General features: G+C 40.6%; 1 protein-coding gene across 5 annotated transcripts in view; it reads left to right on the top strand.

The window, feature by feature from the left end:
• Positions 1-8469, top strand: part of MIPOL1 (mirror-image polydactyly 1) — a 194842-nt gene extending 186373 nt beyond the window's left edge. For all 5 annotated transcript variants that reach the window (XM_040558627.1, XM_040558625.1, XM_040558628.1 and 2 more), the window contains one exon: positions 2686-8469. In XM_040558627.1, coding sequence (XP_040414561.1) covers positions 2686-2752 — 67 coding nt within the window. In that variant the 3' untranslated portion in view covers positions 2753-8469. The remainder of the gene's footprint in view (positions 1-2685) is intronic.
• Positions 8470-16974: the final 8505 nt, after the last annotated feature.

Raw genomic sequence — 16974 nt, 5'->3', positions numbered from 1 at the left:
CAAAGAGTCCAGGATTATCGTTCTGAAAAGCCCCCTGAGGCCTGTATCAAGAGTTATTAACCACTGATTCAGCCCATAGCATTATTTTGTAGGCTTAAGTGGGATTTTAGTGGTATATTGGGTCTTGTGTGTGTGTAGGGGTGAATTTTGCCCTCTGTTATTTTATCTTATAAATAGCTGTTACAGTTTCTCTTTTACATTATTGTTTAAATCTCTTTCAAAGGTATGGATTCTTAATCCCCTGCTGTTTTTTTTTCTTTCTTCTAATAAAGAATAAATAAATTTGCAAATCCACACATCACTGAAACAAAAGGCAAATAAGCCCTGCACAGTTTGTTTTTGGTGCTGGATACCTCATTTTGATGATTTCAGTCATCATTCATTTGAAAGGCAGAAGCTATGATTGTTAAGCCTCATTATTTTCAATGAAGCCTGACAGTTTCAAGGTTAAACAGAAGACAGCTACTTTCATCCCAGTGGTATTTCTCTTCAAACATGGGCAGCTCCTCACTAACTTGCCTGCTCCGATGTGCAGTGCCATTGGTTGGTCACAGAGTGGTGCACATCTAAGCCCAATTGTAGGACAGTGCGTAAGCAGTGACCCTATAACCTGTGTCCCTGAAAGAAACCTCAATTATTGAAGGCATTTTTCCCCTGCTTCTATAAGCCACACATGATTTCTTTTTAACTGAGCGGTGATTTAAATAAGCTGTGGTCTCAAATTTTGTCATGTTTCTGCTGCTTATCAGAAAACAATTGGCAGCTCCAACCTTCTGTTTGCCCAGACGGTTTGAAATGTTTCTCCTCTCCTTTATGTTCCTGAAACACATTAGAGAGGGTGTTAGTGAGAGAGACCTCCAGTGATATTTAAAGTGGTGAGAAAGCTGCAGTGCTGCTTCTGAACGTAAAAAGGTCGAAAGTTGTCATTGCTGTTGAGGGTGAGGACTGATCTGTCATTGCTTTCTGAAATTGCACATGGACTAAGAACTGATTTAACAGGGGAACATCTCAGGAGGAGGGGGTGACAAAAATATGACCTATCAGTAACTATGAGTTAAAAGTCTTAGAACACAGAAAACATAGATTCATCCACTTTAAGGAGTAAACACGCTGTCAAATCCCTGACTTTATACTTGCATGGACCGACTACAGTGAGTTAGGGCTGCCATAGATGTATGTCACAAATACAGAAAAAATGCACCAGCTGTTGAAAACAGAAAACTGATACATGGGCAATTGGAGGGAAAGGAATAGCTAAGAAGTGCCTTTTTACCTGTGCTTAAAAAGTGATTAAAAGCAGATTATTTAGAGTCCCTGTGGAACAACTAGAGCCAGCTGAACTTTCCCTATACATTTCCTGGTGTCTGATAATTGTGTTAGGGTGGTGAATTCTTAATCAAGTTTCAGGAATTAAGTCACCTGGTGAGTACAATAAGAGGTGTAGCTTCATGGCACTTTGGTGGTTCCTGGAAAACAAGAGTGTTTCAATACGTACCATGTGTGTTAGTCATGATTTGTGACAATAAATCCAAGATGTGTTAACTAGTTTTCCTGCACTGAAGTTACTAATGTATCCCATTAGATAAAACACGTTTTACAGTTTTGATAAAGCTGTTATATTTTTATTTCCTATCTACATTCCTCATGTTATATAATATAAAAAAATCTGTCTTTTCAGATAAGAAAAATTGTTCAACTTCACAGTAGTGAATACAGCTACATGAACTTGCAATTGTTTTTATCCATTATAAAAGTTGTGTGCATAATATGGCTCTGAAAGTATTCCAGTACTTCCAGTACGCAGTGTCTAGTTTTATATAGTTAGTTTATTGGTGGGAGAGCTTTCATGGAAGAATTCAATAAAATACAGATAAATTGAAGAAATCACTTGAATGCCTGATTGCACAGGAGTGCTTAAGGTAAATGTGTACAAATAGAAAAACCCTGAACAAATTTAGGCCCATGCGTTTGCCGATATACCAAAGGAAAGAACAAATTAAGCCAATGAAATGCTGAACATGCTTATAGCCCATGCATTAAAATTAGGAGAGGATTAGGTGGTTCTCTGTCCCACTTATTTAGACTTAATTTTTGCGTAGTCTACATAACAATCATACAGGCCACCTTCAAATATCAGCATGCACAACCTCAGAAACCTTCTTATGTATTTTGAAAAAGCTTTTGATATAAAAGGCATAGGTTTGGGGGCATAAATTTATAAATTGGACAATCAAAGTATCTCGCACTGCTGGATAATGGGCATGGTATTTTTTTAAGGGAAACAACAGCTAAGTGTTACATTTAACAAGAACCATGGACTGCTCAGATTTTTAAAGTACAAAAAACGAATGTCCTGCTAATAGCAAAGGGTATATTTTTCATGATTACTGCAAAGGGTTTTGTGTTAGTTCTTTATGAGGGTTCAGACACTACATATAGTACAAAAGAAAAGCAAGTTGGTATATATCACTGACTGCAAATGGATTGAGTTGTAGGTTTAAAAGTTTTCCGTAAGTTGTCTGCATTTTCCCTTAATGTCTGTCTTTTACAGTAGTGCTTTGTTTCTGAGCGTGACCACCACCAGGACAGCTTGGTTCAGTGCAAACACTGTCTCTTTCAGCCAGAACATTCCTAACGTTAGCTTCCTTTTTTTTTCTCCTCTCCCTCTCCCCTGCCCCCTCTCAGGTTGGAAAGGCTGGTGGACGTCCTGAGGAAGAAGGTTGGAGCAGGGACCATTAGGACCGTGATCTGATTGAAAGCTCTAGTCTAAGGAAGCATTCACATCTGGTGACCAGGCTGCTTCATTCAGCACTGTGTAAACACTAAAGCCTTAACTTAGCAAACAGTTGTTAGAAGTGGGACACTCCAGCGACATTCCAAGCTGAGATAAAATCAAATCATAAATGTTTAACTACTTTGCTGCTGAGTTCTGTGATTTGTTGAAATGTTTCACTGCAAACATATATTTGTTTTTAAGCAGATGCATTGTGGCTCTGTATACTGTGAAAAATGATGTAGATGCTTATTTTAACAGTCTGTTCTCTCAGTGTTACTAGACTACAGTCTGCTGCAAGGCACAGCTTGGCCGTGTTTTCAAATACTGCCAGCTTCAGGTGCAAAATCCTGGAAAGCAGTTTCAAAATCTAAATCCCTTACGTTATTTATGAAACTGCAAACAGTCCAGTATTTGTATGTTAAATACAGTAACTGATAAAGTAGGTTCACATTCAAGAAATAACTCTAAACACTATATTGAAGATTTTTTTCCTCCTTACTCGTAGCCCATTGAATTGCAGCTAGGAACTCTAGCTACATCTAAAGGAAGGATATACATATAGCTTTATACAGTAGTTGAATAACTACTGCTAGTACATGGCATTTTCAGCATACATTAAAAAGAAATGTACAGTTAGGTTTCACTGGGGGAACAGCTGGGTAAATAATCATAAATTGCTCTGTGAAAGCCTTGTGACACTGTGCAGTATCTCAGACAGTGGGGAAGGTTTCCTGCATTGTTTTTGGTCAGTCCTCTGTCCTTTCCTATGAGGGGAAGTCCTTCAGATGTTCAGAAATCACCTTACAGAGTCAAAACTCATCTCTTCGGTATAAGGTGAGTGGCTCACTCATTCCCTACAGGATTTTTTGCCAGCTTTATCTTGACCTCTGATTGCTCTGCAGTGCAGGAATACCATCCAGGTTGGGTTTGAGGCCAGAATGCCAACCCTCTGCTTTGCATACCTTTGAAGTGCCCTGGGAGTGAACTTGAAGGTTTGATACAATCCTAGAGGGAGGGAGGAGATAGAGGAGTGGGGAGGAAAATCTGGGGTACACAGTCATTGTAGGCCTTACAGATACACAGGGAGAGTTGGCCCTAGAGGGAGGAGCCAAACATCTCCATGTATTCTGCATGTCTTTGTCACATGAACAAAGGTGAGCGGAGAGGTCAGCTCAGTGCTCATAGAAACCTGCTCAAGAAGGGCAGCTGTAATCTCTAAGCAGCCCACATTCAGTAATGAGTCTCGGGAGCATGGTGGTCTTTGAGCTATGGCCAGGGCTAGCCAGCTCAGTCAGGGTGTATGTAGCTCCTAAGGCTTCTGCTTGGTCACTCTGCTTTGTCTTTAATGTTGTTGTGCTGTCTTCCCTCTTAATGTTTGCTTGTACAAATGTAATGATAGGGCATTCTACCAAGGGGAAAAAAAATGAGGAAGAAAATGAAATTTCAATTTGGGGTTGGGAGAGACAATTCAATGCTTGTTTTTCCTTTCACGAAATTCCACATTAAACCATCATCATCTGCAGACCTAAGCTCCTCTTAGTTTCAGTCCACCAAACCTGGCCCCTTGCAGGGAAATGAGTAGCATTCTTTCAAGACAAATTTACCAAAATCTCTTCCAGAAAATTCTGAAGTGCTCTTTTTAAACTTTTGGACAACCGTGAGATAGCCAGTGAGGCTAAAGTCTCCCCATGACACCTACTCAGCAGGAAGAAAGCTTAATGCTTCCAGACCAGAAGACTGTCCACAGCACCAGCCCCTTCACCCTCTCTGGTGTGCTGCTGTCCAGCATTTGGACAACTCAAGTGCTCTTTTATCCACTGTCCTCTTTGATCCTTAAATCACTAATTGGAAGACAAGATCTGAGCTGTTGGTGCTGTTGAACCAATTCTGCTTTAGGGAGCTGGTAAGGAAGAAATGAACATAAAAACATGAGAACTGCTGTACTAGGGTAGAACAAAGGTCCAGCTAGCCCACAGACTGTCTTTGGCAATGACCAGTAGTAGATGTCTAGGAAAGGGTGTAAAACTGGGACAGCACTAGTGACCTTTCTCCCAGGTGCAATTTGGCACTGAGGGGCTTTCTGAGCCAAAAGTGATGTCTGTATTTAGCAGCATTTTTTTCATCACCTGTTTTTTAATCCATTTAAACTTTTAGTATCTGCTCTTTCCTGCCACACTGACTGAAGAAATATTTCCTTTTCTTTGTTATGAACAAGTTATAGTTATTTGTTATCACCTTGTTTTTCTATTAGAGAAACAGTGAACAACCATTCCCTGGCCATACCTTTTCTTGGGCCTCGTGAGTTTATGTATTTCATGTCATTCCCCCACCATCTCTTTTCCAAACAGAAGCTCTAGTCTCTTATAAAGAAGTTGTCTCATGTTTTTAATTGGCCTTGTCATGCTAATATGTTTCTTTTCCAGTTCTTCCGTGTTTGTACTGAGATAAAACCAGATTTGTGCATGGTGTTCAAGCTGTGGACAAACTGTGACTTTATCAGCTCTCATGATTATGTTTTCTTTTTCATTCTCCAAGCCATTTGTGATCATTTTTAGCATTGTGCACAGGGCTTTTGCTTTACCTAGTGAGCTGTCTTTATCTCAGCCCATGAGTTCTCGCACTTCTACCTTTCTGATTCTCTCCCCCATCCCACCTGGGGAAGTGAGCAAGCAGCTGTGTGGTGCTGAGCTGCCTGCTGGGTTAAACCACAACAATTTGATTTATGGCAGCTTGTGTCTTTTGAATTAGTACTTTTATAATAAAAGTAATTACTTTAGATCTTCAGTTATAATATTCAGCTCAGAGTTCATCATAGGTTGTACAAAGTCTGAACCATTCTCTGAACACACAACTTTGCATGATGGGTATCCATGGCACCTGATGTTTTAATGTGCATTCCCTGATTGATTTTCACTATTTCCTATTCCATCTCTTCTCACAGCTCATCTTTACTACTACAGTAGCAGGGTACAATCAGCAAATATCACCGTTTCCAAATTACCCCCCTTTTTCAAGGTGATTTCTTAGGTTGAACAGCATGGGGTCTGGCAAAGATCCCTGGAGAACAGCAAAGTAGCTTCCCTTCACTGTGAAAATGATATATTTATTCTTAACTATTGTTTTAATCTAACTTTTAACTACATACTTCCCATATAAAGATCTTTCTTCTTACTCATTTGTCAGCTTTGATGAGGAAGCTTGTTTGCTATTTTGGAAATGCAAGTTTACTTAATCAGGGCTTGTTTTCCATGCATGAATGTGTTAAGTTCCTCCTTCCGCGGGTGTATCAGAATTCCTCACCTTCCCCTAAGTCCTTCCTCCTCTGAGCGAATTGACTTGTGAGTGCAGGCTCCATACAGCAAGGCTGTTTGACCTCCCTCCTCTTGTGTCAGCTGGCTTTGTTTAGGAAAGTAGCATCAGCCAGGCTAAAGCAGTCTAATACGTGTACATAATACTCGATTCTCTACATTTAGAAAATAATTTTGTTTCAAATTTTTCCTTTTAAAATATTGTATCTAAGGTGAAAAAATGCTTCCTGACCCTGTCTTATGTCTTGTACCAAGTAGCCTGAAATTTAATGAGCTTTTTAGTAAGTTTTTTTTTTAATCATCCTGTAGATAAAGGACTTTGAATCATAATTAAAATAGGTATTGATTTTTAAAAATCATCTAGAAAAGTTTGTCTTGTTTTGAAAGGACCTTTGAAAATTCACTGTGCTGAGAGGTGAAAATTCAGAAACAGTTGGGCACTACCTCCTCCTTACTAACAACCTGGTGTGTGGTCTTCAGCAAATCCCTTAGTGACAGTTGTAAAAGGTATGCAAGCCCTCAAGAGGTACATAGGCACCTTGGGGGAGCTTTCAAACACATCTGTGCTGTTAATGTCAAAACACTTTCGCTTCTTCGCCCACAGGAGTGAACGATGAAGGTCACACAGCCCCAGTAATGGAGGCCCAGCCTTTAGTGCCTTCAGGTGAATTTCTGGCCCTGATGAACTCAGTCTGAGTTCTTCCTTTCAGTATAATGAGGGCAGGAACTCTGATCTGGCATGTAGAAATACGCAATAATGATAACATGGGTTAATTGGCTTTTATTTTACAGTTTATTCACTGAGAGGTGATTGATGTCTGCGCAGAGCTCTGAAGGTGAAGAAAACGCCTGCCCCATATAGCAGACATGCAATAGTCACTTCTGTCCTAATTTACAAGAGAAGGATAAGATTGTGTCAGATTAACTAACAGGAGTAGCAATTCATTTGCCTCCCAATGGAACAGCAGAGTTCATGATGAAAGGTGGTTCACCATAGGCAATGCTTATGGTGGCAGTTGTAATTACTGGTCAAATTAGTGTCTCTGCTGTTTTGCAGAGTACTGAGATGTTCAGAAACATCCATCCCTTGTGAGATTTTGTGTGTTTCTCTTGATGATCCTGCAGCACACTTGCATTGGGAGCCATTTCTGTTATATGCCAGGGTAAAATATGTAAATAGCATCATGTTGGCTCGGGGTAAGAGCATTATTAATGCTTTTCGGCACTGTAATTATATTCATAGTAAGCCTTCCCTAAGCCCACACTAATTAACAATATTGTAACAAATCAACTTTAACAGGGAAGAACTGTGGACCTTTAGTCATTTAGTACTGTTTTTCATTCAGCCCACAACCCAAAACTGGTAGCATGGTTTTCTGTACTAGTGTTGGGAAAACTACTGATATTTGAAAAGTTCAGAGCCAGCTCAGTCTTGTTAGCAGAATCCTGTAGATGAAGTCAGTTTGATTCCTCTTTAAATATATTCACAAGAAAGATTCATTAGTTAATTGTTAATGTAGGGGAATATTAAAACAGCTTTTATAAATAAGCCATCATATTGAAATAGTTTAGTAATGTCAATATGTTGTCACTTGCACATGTATTTATCTATTTATTCCAAATCACAGGACGCTTTACAAATATTCACCTTAGTTTTCAAATTAAATGGCTTTATAAATATTCTTATCAGGTGATCAAGAGTTGTAACATCCTTAATCCATCTTGCTATCTAAATGTCAGGATTTCTCTGTGCCTTTATTTTATTCATTTAGAATAATTCCAGATGAAGGCTGTTAGAGTTATTTTATCTTCTTTTTAATTTGTACCCCAAAGATTTTTGTCACATACAAGAATTAAATGTGAGGCACATTTAAATCTCTGACTGGCAGTTTCTCTGATTCAAGTCTTGCTGTGATCTCAGCGTTATTTATACTGACTCTTATCATTGTAAAATTTCACATCAGGTCTGCAGAGCTGGACTTTCTCTGTTTGTTCTTCTCATGCATTGGTAAATAAAATGCATTCACGAGTCCAAAAAAACAAAGTGGTGTTCTCATATTAGGTTGATTATAAGTCAGCTGTTGAGCTTCAGTGGTCTAAACATTTCATTCTTCAGTTTTGTTGGGAGCACACGTGTTCTGGGAGGCTTTTAAACAAATACTTGAAATGGTTGAAAGATTTACATTGCCAGTGCCTAGCTAAATATGTAGTCTTAAGAAAAGACATGGTTTATTTTGGCACCATTTGAAAAACTCAAATATTTTAAACATTTGTTAAGTTCGAGCTTGCACATTTGAACGAAAAGTTTGCATTCCAAAATTGCATCTCAGGTTACCTGTCTCTCTCTTTTGTATTTTATAATCCCTTTATTAAAATAGTCTTTGCAAAAGAAGTTGAGTTTTTGGGTGTTTTGTTTTGTTTTTGAGTTAATTTTAAAATATTGCTATTTACTTAATCAATTATTAATTATTAAGTAATTAATTATCAATTATAATATATCAATTATTAATTATTTACCTGGTAACTCAGCTCAACTAAACATCAAAAATGCAAGTCCACCAAAGTGTTTTCAGCATTTAGAGCTTTGGACTTGTTTGTAAAATTAATCAAATACAGGGATATTGGCCAAATCCTGCAGAATATTTAGTTATTCTGTGTGCTGTGATGAGTAAGTACTAGCCCCGATGTTGGGTGCAGACCCAGACAACAGAGAAAACAGGTTGAACTGATAAAATAGAATAGCTCAAGGAAAAAGAAAAGCAATCTTTTGCCTGGAGTTGTTTTTCTTTTCTGTCTTTCCTTCCCTTGGCAGAAGGGGGTGGGAGGGGGTTGCAATGTTTAGTCTAATTTTTTTATTTTAAAAATAATTGCCACCTTTGATTTTCCCGTAGGTTTTGACCTGAAACTTGACTGAAACTTTGACTGAAACTTAAAAAAGTGAGAATGTATAAATTGAAACCACTACATTTTGTTTAAATCCCACCAGATCAACAAATACTGGAACACACCACTACAATCGTGCACATGCTTTGGTGTGTTGCCCAGTCAACAGCCGACTGCGAAGGGTCACACCCCTTTCTGAGAAGCTGTCATCAGGAGGCGTTTGGCATGTTTCCTCCATGGTTACCTTGGGCCAAAGGTCCAAATACTGCCACATTCACAGGAGCTCCTAGGTATTTGAACAGCTTCTGAATGTGGTAGAAGCAGATCCATTATCATATGGTAAAGCAGCAACATACCAGGTAGAATTGGTCACACCTGATAAACCTTGTAGAATATGTTACGTGAATTTACAATGATTAACACTCATACATGAATGTGCACACTGCATTTCACATAAAATTGACAAATGTAATGCTTTCCCAAAGAATTCAAAGGATGGAAACTATGGTATAGTTTTGATAAAATAATTATGGGAAGGGAAGGGAAGGGAAGGGAGGGAAGGGAGGGAAGGGAAAGGGAAGGAGGGAAGGGAAGGGAAGGGAAGGGAAGGGAAGGGGAAGGGAAGGGAAGGGAAGGGAAGGGAAGGGAAGGGAAGGGAAGGGGAATGGAAGGGAAGGAAGGGAAGGGAAGGGAAGGGAGCTCAAGATGCAAAAATGAAAAACTACTTTGACACTACTCTAATTCGTTGTCTGAAGCATCAGGACCTTTGTTCATTTGTGTTTGGCTTTCACTATTGTGCCGCTATTTCAAAAGTTCTTTGTGATCAAATAGGTAAACTGCTTACAAATATCAGTCTATGAGAAATGAGGATACTGGTGTCTAGGTGGAAATCTAAGCAAGATTTCAAATATCTGCACATGAAAGTCAGTTTCAAAAAGTTAATTACTCTCTTCACCTGGATATTTAGATTATTCAGAGAACATACTTGACTCAGATGCAGCCTCTGTAGAAGTATACTAGACTAGAAATAGAATAACAAACAGTAGGAAGTCTCCATCAACACGTGCTCATAGCGCTCATATCGCTCCCATTTACTGCCTTAATATACTCTATAAAATTATCAGCTATGTTTCTTCCACTTTACATAGAGAAAAAATATTTCTCACCCCTAGCACTCTACCAATGCAGGGAGAACATCAATATTACAAATTAAGGTTGCCAAACATCAGTGGTACAGTTAAGCAAGAGAGGGAGATGCAAGAATAGATAAAGACTTGGAATGTGATCTGCTATGGCATTTGTTATATAAACTTGTTTTAAAATGGAGGTGCACCAATGAAACGCTTCAAGCTATGACCTCCAGTATGGCAAAACAAACCTACCACTTAACTGTATTCTTACTAGAGAGGACACTAGCCTCGCACACAGTCCAAAAATGTAGGGTTCCATATCCATGTCATAGGACATGTGGGGCTCCAAAATACCACATCATGCATTTTGGACCTAGAGTTATGAATTCTCAATGTATGATCCAGTCAGCAAACTGAGAAAGATGTAAGTAAATCATAGCTTCAGCTTGGATTCTTCTTCCTGTCAGGCAAGGAAGACACAAATCAGGACACCGGGACTGCCCTATTGGTGCTAAAGCAGCAAAAAGGAAAAGTGAAAGATAGAAATTACAGTTTGAGCAGAACAGCAGAAAGGAATTTTGGGAAAAAAAAAAAAAAAAAAAGAAAAAAAATGCACAAGTGTGGAAGCTTAGTCTGCTTCAGATTAAAAAAATAATGATTGTCACTGAGTGACAGAAATACTTTGCTTTGCATAACCAAAGAAGTGAAAGTCAAAGCACAGCAGAGCTTTTAAAATCATCTGAATGTAGGTGTCTCACTAAGGCTAAAGTTGATGTGAGAGCATAAGGCTAGAAAATGTGTTGAAATTTGGTTTTGTTCATTTTTTTTCCACTATATTCTTGTTTGATAGGGCAAGCTACCTTGGTTCTAAATTTTGAATAAGACAACATTCCTAATTAACGTTTAGCTGGTTTGGTCACTGTATAACCAATATGTACAATTGGCAGTGTCCCCTTTGCTTCTCACAGGTTGAGTAATAGAAATGGCAGTTGTCCTATCAACTAAGGCTGTTTTGGTATAAATATGGCATAAAAGTAATCATATCAAAATAGTAAATATTGAGCCCTTTTAAGGTTTTCATCGAGAAATCTCAGCACCTGTTTAAAAATAATAATAATAATAATAGTACTTTCTCCCATAGATTGGTAAAATAAATGGCTAAATATATATTTGATTGCATGTTGGATGTCTTCACACTGGACCTGATCAGAATTGACTAAACTAGACTGAAGGTTTTCTTAACATCTCTACTGGTGCAGGCATTGTGTGTCCAGATGTAAAATCTTACTGTGGCTTGTGTGCACGTGAAATGCCACCTCTGGCCATGCACAGCTCTTCTTCACAACATTTCTAACAGTTACACTCTGTCTTGCAAAGCCACAGCTTCTTCTGTCCAAAAGAGTAGTTCTCCATCCTGACCCAAAGGCATTGCATATGGGACTAGCTGCATACAGGTATGGTACTTTTGGATGAGAGTTTGCTCCCCTCCTGATAGCTTGAAGTGCAGGAGGAGAACACAGATGTGTAAACTCAGGCTGTTCTCTGTGTTAAGCAGAGACTTGACTAAGGATTGTGCTGCCAGTGCGCAGGGATATCTGCGGAGAGGGAGAGGCAGGGCTCTCATCTGCAGAAATACAGCGTCAAACATCTGAATACAGTAGTGGCTGCCATCACATGACTGGAGTAGAGGCCAGAAAGCTTCACAGTTTTGCTCTGCTTTGATCACATAATGGAGAAACTCAGCTCAATTGCTTTTCAAGCAGCTAAATGCCCTGCTCCCTCCATATTTTGCTTGTCTGCTCATGATAACTTTATTTCCCAAGAGCTCTAACAGCCACTAGAGTAAGACTCTTATAAATCTGAACTGCCTGTGCCTAAAGAAAATATGCTTTCATCAGTGTATTTTTGTGAAATCCCACAGGACTGTTCTCAACATTCCTATACAGCTAAGCCACAACTGCCTGTTGTGGCTCTCTTCCCTGATTTTCAGTAATAGCATTATTCTTGTAAATTTCCAGTCATCGAGATTTGATCTGCGAATGACTAATATTGCATGTCACAAAGAGTTTCATACAGAACCTCACCACCCTTGCACAGACTCATTTCCTGTGGAGCCAACCATTCGTTATCAGGTGAGCTGCTATCTGTTATCTCGTTAAATGTCTGATTTCTTTTTTTTTCACTGCTGTTGGCATTTTATCTTCTTAGGGCTCTTCTCAAACCACCTGCTGCAGGTGCCTAACTGGCTGTTGTGACTATTGCTCTCCACTAGTAGTAAAGTGAGCCAAGGTCTGGCAGGCTGAACCACATATTACCCTCTTGACCCAGGATGTGTAGGAGATATACCACCACCTGTCATAGGCATGTCCTGTTCCCGCCTTCCACCCCCCCCCCCCCCCGAGCCTGCCAAACCTGTAAATTATGTCTTTGGTTCCTCCCTTCTACCTAAGTGATTCATATACAACATGTGTCTAGCTAGCTAACAGGTCAGTTTATAGTGATTATAATACGTGCATATGGTATAGTTCAGCCCAAAGAAAAAGATTGCCTTGGCTTGAACAGATATTGCTTTTTGTAAAGGTGGAAAACACTGATAGAGTGGCTCAGCAGGTAAAAAACCCATGGAAAGCTCCTTCTCCTCCTTAATATACTGTTGCTTTTCCGTTGAACTCACCCTGGTAAAGCTGGATGCCAACCAGGCTGGCATTAATTCCATCACATCTTGGTCTGTTACAGAGTGGCTTCCCTTAAAGCTGGTCCCAGGTCTTCACATGGAACTGCACACGTGAGGGGAATTACAGATCCCTGACTATAGAGCGTGGAGAACCCACTGCTGTTATTGCACTTGTTTTCTAGACTTTCTCTTCTGTCATCTCCAGACCAGAAGATCTCATTACTCTTCTTTTTTCTGTGGAGTTAAAGAGTGATTTACTCTCCCAAATCCTTCCCCGTTTTGACAACTGGAGACCATTAATAGACTACCATTAGCCTTTTGTTGGATAAACTGAGCAAGGGGAGCTTCTGATATCACCTACCAGATATTGCTCAGACAAGAAGGCATTCTGGAATCCTTTCTGATTCTTGGGTGTGGGGATACTTGAATTGGACACTACTGCTTTCCTGGTCTCAGACATGCTCTGTATGAAGCTGATCTCTCCCTGTCCTTCTCCTGATCCCAAGGACCATGCTCATTTGCTAAGGCACAGCACCACCCAGGACGTCATGCTTGGTGGGATACCCAGTATGTCCACCCAGTGATACAGTCTCCCACCCTGTAAGCATGCTCTGCATCCTCGAGTCAGTTGCATGACCTTGTCTCCATGGTGTTAAAGGAACCTGCCTTCAATTCAGACAGTAGATTGTATCTGGAGTCAAAATAAATTACCTCAATAAAAGTGAAGTTGGAGGGAGATAAAGGGGAAAAAAAAAGAGAAGAAAGTAGTGCAGGGACTGAAGGATGAGCAGGGTGTGGTGGCAGAATAAAGGAAGAGGGGAGAGGGATTACAAAGGAAAGGACAAGAACATGGGAAAGGAGAAAAAGAGGGGGTTGAAATACAGCAGGAATAAGTTGGCACCTAAGTGAGAAAAAAAAAAATCAACTTCTGAGAGAGGATGGAAAGGGAGCACTACAATGAGAAGGAACAACCTGAGCAAGAATAAAAGTAGAGCTAGAGAGCCATTCAGAGACATGTATTTGTGGTCCATTCTTCCTTTAACATTTTCAGGATGTGGGAGAGACCAGACAGAAACTGATCTGAGGTACAAAACAATAATACAAGAGTAAGCTGAACAAAAGATGATAAAATAGATGTGGAAGTCTCATTTTAGTAAGCTCTGCTTCATGAATGCTGATTCCTGTATCCTTTATTTTTATTGCTGGACCATGAATGGTCCCAGTAATGGAAAGAAATAGCTGCCTGTCATAGCCATCTGAAAGTCACAAAAGCTGAAGCGAGGAAGATGTCTAGTAAGGCTGCTACAGAAAAAAAAAAAAAAAAAAAAAAAAGTGATTGTGCAGTCAATCTTGTTGGTTTAGTTGTGTTCCATGGTGATTTTAATTACACTGTACTTGAGCTAAGTCAAAGGATGGCAAGAATAGTGGCTGGGTAGAGGAGGTTAGTGGAATGCGAATGGAAAGAAGTGGTGTCGGGAGCAGGTCTGATGAGCAGGGGGCGAAGCTGCTGGTGGCACCAGCATAACAGGGAGCTGCTCCCAGAGGCGGGCAGGGCTGGCAGTGAGGGATGACAGCCACTCATTGTCATGGTGATACTGCACTGACCATGAAAGGGAGGGAGAAACACGTCCCTGCTGATGGTTAGGAGAGACAAGGTCAAAAATAGGACTTAGGGGTGTCATGGGAACAGAACTGCAGAGCTGAATGCCAACATGGAGAACTCACTGTCCCAGGCAGACCCTTCACAAAATATGAGGCCATACCTTGAATTCACTCGAGTTTTGACATAGCTGACAGCAGTACTCCATCACGACCAGAGAGGTATCCAGCCACTGGGTGGTAACTGAGCTTTCAGGTCGATCAGTAGTGGATGGCACTAACATCAGTTATGCCACTGATGGACCCTAAATGAATACTGTTGAATAAGCAATGATATCGGAGCTGTGTGCTCTGCAGCAATTGAAAGAAAAATTATCTAGATGACTAGCACAGAGAGGCAAGAATTTTTGACCAAAGTATTGTTAGCAACATTAACACGTTGATTGAAATACACCTGACACTTCTACCTTGAGGGCTGCAAAGCTATGTAAGATACAAGTATTCACTTCTTCAGTCTATGCTGCAGCCTTCTTGTGGTAACAAGAAGCTACTGAAGGTCAATATTAAGAACACTCACTTTAGTCACGTGAGCATAATATTTGATTTTGATCAGGAAAAAGAGAAAGCTCAGAAAAGAGTTTGTTTGTTTCTGCAGTATGTACTGCACATGTGGCCAATAAGTCTTATTACTGAGGGGAGGGATGGTAGCACATGCTGGCATGTGACACATTTGAAGGTCTCGTATTTCTTAGCAGACAAAAGCAGTCCCAGGGCTGACAAATGGCTCTGAGCATGGTGGAGCTGGCTGCACCCCTCTGCTTGGAGCAGTGTGCAGGCAGGGGTCCCGGGGGCTCCTCTGAAAGCCACGAACCCCCCCTGCAGCAAACTCTTACTGCATCAGGGGATCAAGACCACAGATTTCCCCTTTGATTTTTTCAAGAGCTCTTGTCATACCAAAGAAAAGCCAGCATTAAATGTGTGCCACCTTTGCCCCTGCTCTTTGGGGAGCTCTTATCACAAGAGAAACTGCATTTCTCTTTTCAGATTGTAGAAGGACACAGAATGCATCGCGCTTCCTTACAGTGCCCTGGAACATCAACACTAACGCAGAAAATTAGTGATGGACAGGCTACAAAACAAATTCCATGAAGTTTGCTTTGTGAAGAAGCTGATCCAAGTTTTTTTTTTTTCTTCAACAAAAACAGGTCTGAGAGGGCCAGGTGGAAGCCTTGTTGCTCTTTCCTTTCAAGACAGCACCTAAATTTGTAGATTTAATAGCAAATTCATATTCCATTTCCTTCTGTTATATGCATGCATAGATAAGATCTTAATTTGCCTTCAGATTTTCATGCCATAAAAAGAACATTGTCATTTTAGTAAAAATTACTTGAACTCCATGTATTATTTTCATAATCCCTTCTCCCACTCCTGTATATCAGCATTTTTTCTGTATAGACCCTGTGGCTTGTATAAGTCCTGCTTTTCTATAGCCGTTTCTTGACAGCAGGATCAACCCTGCTCCTGCCAGGTGCTGAAACTACTGATCTTGCCTCGGCTGAATAAAAGTTGTGGGTGCGACACCACTGCTCTGAGCTCCGCTCTGTGGAATGCTACATTTGTATTAACATGTATCTTTCTTTGTGATTTTTTTTTTTTAACTGAAAATGATGCCCTTTAAAATCTCTTCCTGGAGAGAGAGAGAGAGAGAGAGGTGGAGAGAGAGAGAAAAAAAAAATTTACTCCCCTTGGAATTTAACCTTAATTTGAACCAAGATCGGTGAAAGAAAAGCGCTTTCGTGCATTGTTCACCAGCTCCACCCAGCCAGCCCCTTATCTAACCTGCGTCTCTATTGCTTATAGCTTTGTAACTTTTGCAGTAGTAGGCTGCACATGCTCTTACATGCTTTAAAACCAGCTTAGAGACAAGGTGACACTACAATAGCAAGAAACACCTAACGATTCTATCTTGCTAGCCCTTAGACTGTGCAGTGCAGTAGCAGGGACTGACTTAGAAAGGGCCTAGTGAGGAGCAGGGTGAGCAAGCAGCCCTCTTAGCCCTGGCTGCTGGCAAAGGGGACAGTGGCTTCATAAGCCCTGAGCCAGCCTCTCCCTACACCTCGAAGCAGGTGTACTAATTTTAACCATTAGTAACTCTTGGTTTTAACCCGATTCTTTGGATTTCTTTCTCCTTTAAAGAGAAGCAGCCAACCCTTGATTTGCATGACGTCAGCTCAGGGTCAAAATTCACCCTTAAACACACACATAAAACAGCAAGCTTCCTTGTTTGCTGTTCAGAGGCGGACTTCCACTGCATGTCTCCTGTTGTCTGGATGGGAGGAACAGCCAGTGTATTGCCTTCCCATTACTTTTTGCTTCCTAGAACAGGCAGACAGCTGCTCCAGGTGCGGTCCACCTTTATGCTGTCCCCTGGCTCCCATCAGCCATCTGCTCCCTGCAGTCCTCTCCCGCTCCCAGCCTCCCTCAGTTTCTCCTGACTGGTAACTACTTGGCCCACCTGCCTCTGCTCACCTTCTGCTTTATATCCCTCCCTTCCACATCCTGCTTCCTCCAGGCACTCGTTGCTCATTATTCCCATCCCCACCT

This window comes from Cygnus olor, chromosome 5 (genome assembly GCF_009769625.2).
Source record: "Cygnus olor isolate bCygOlo1 chromosome 5, bCygOlo1.pri.v2, whole genome shotgun sequence".
NCBI lineage: Eukaryota > Metazoa > Chordata > Aves > Anseriformes > Anatidae > Cygnus > Cygnus olor.
Note: the sequence above shows the minus strand (reverse complement) of the source record. Positions and strands in the feature narration are given on the sequence as shown.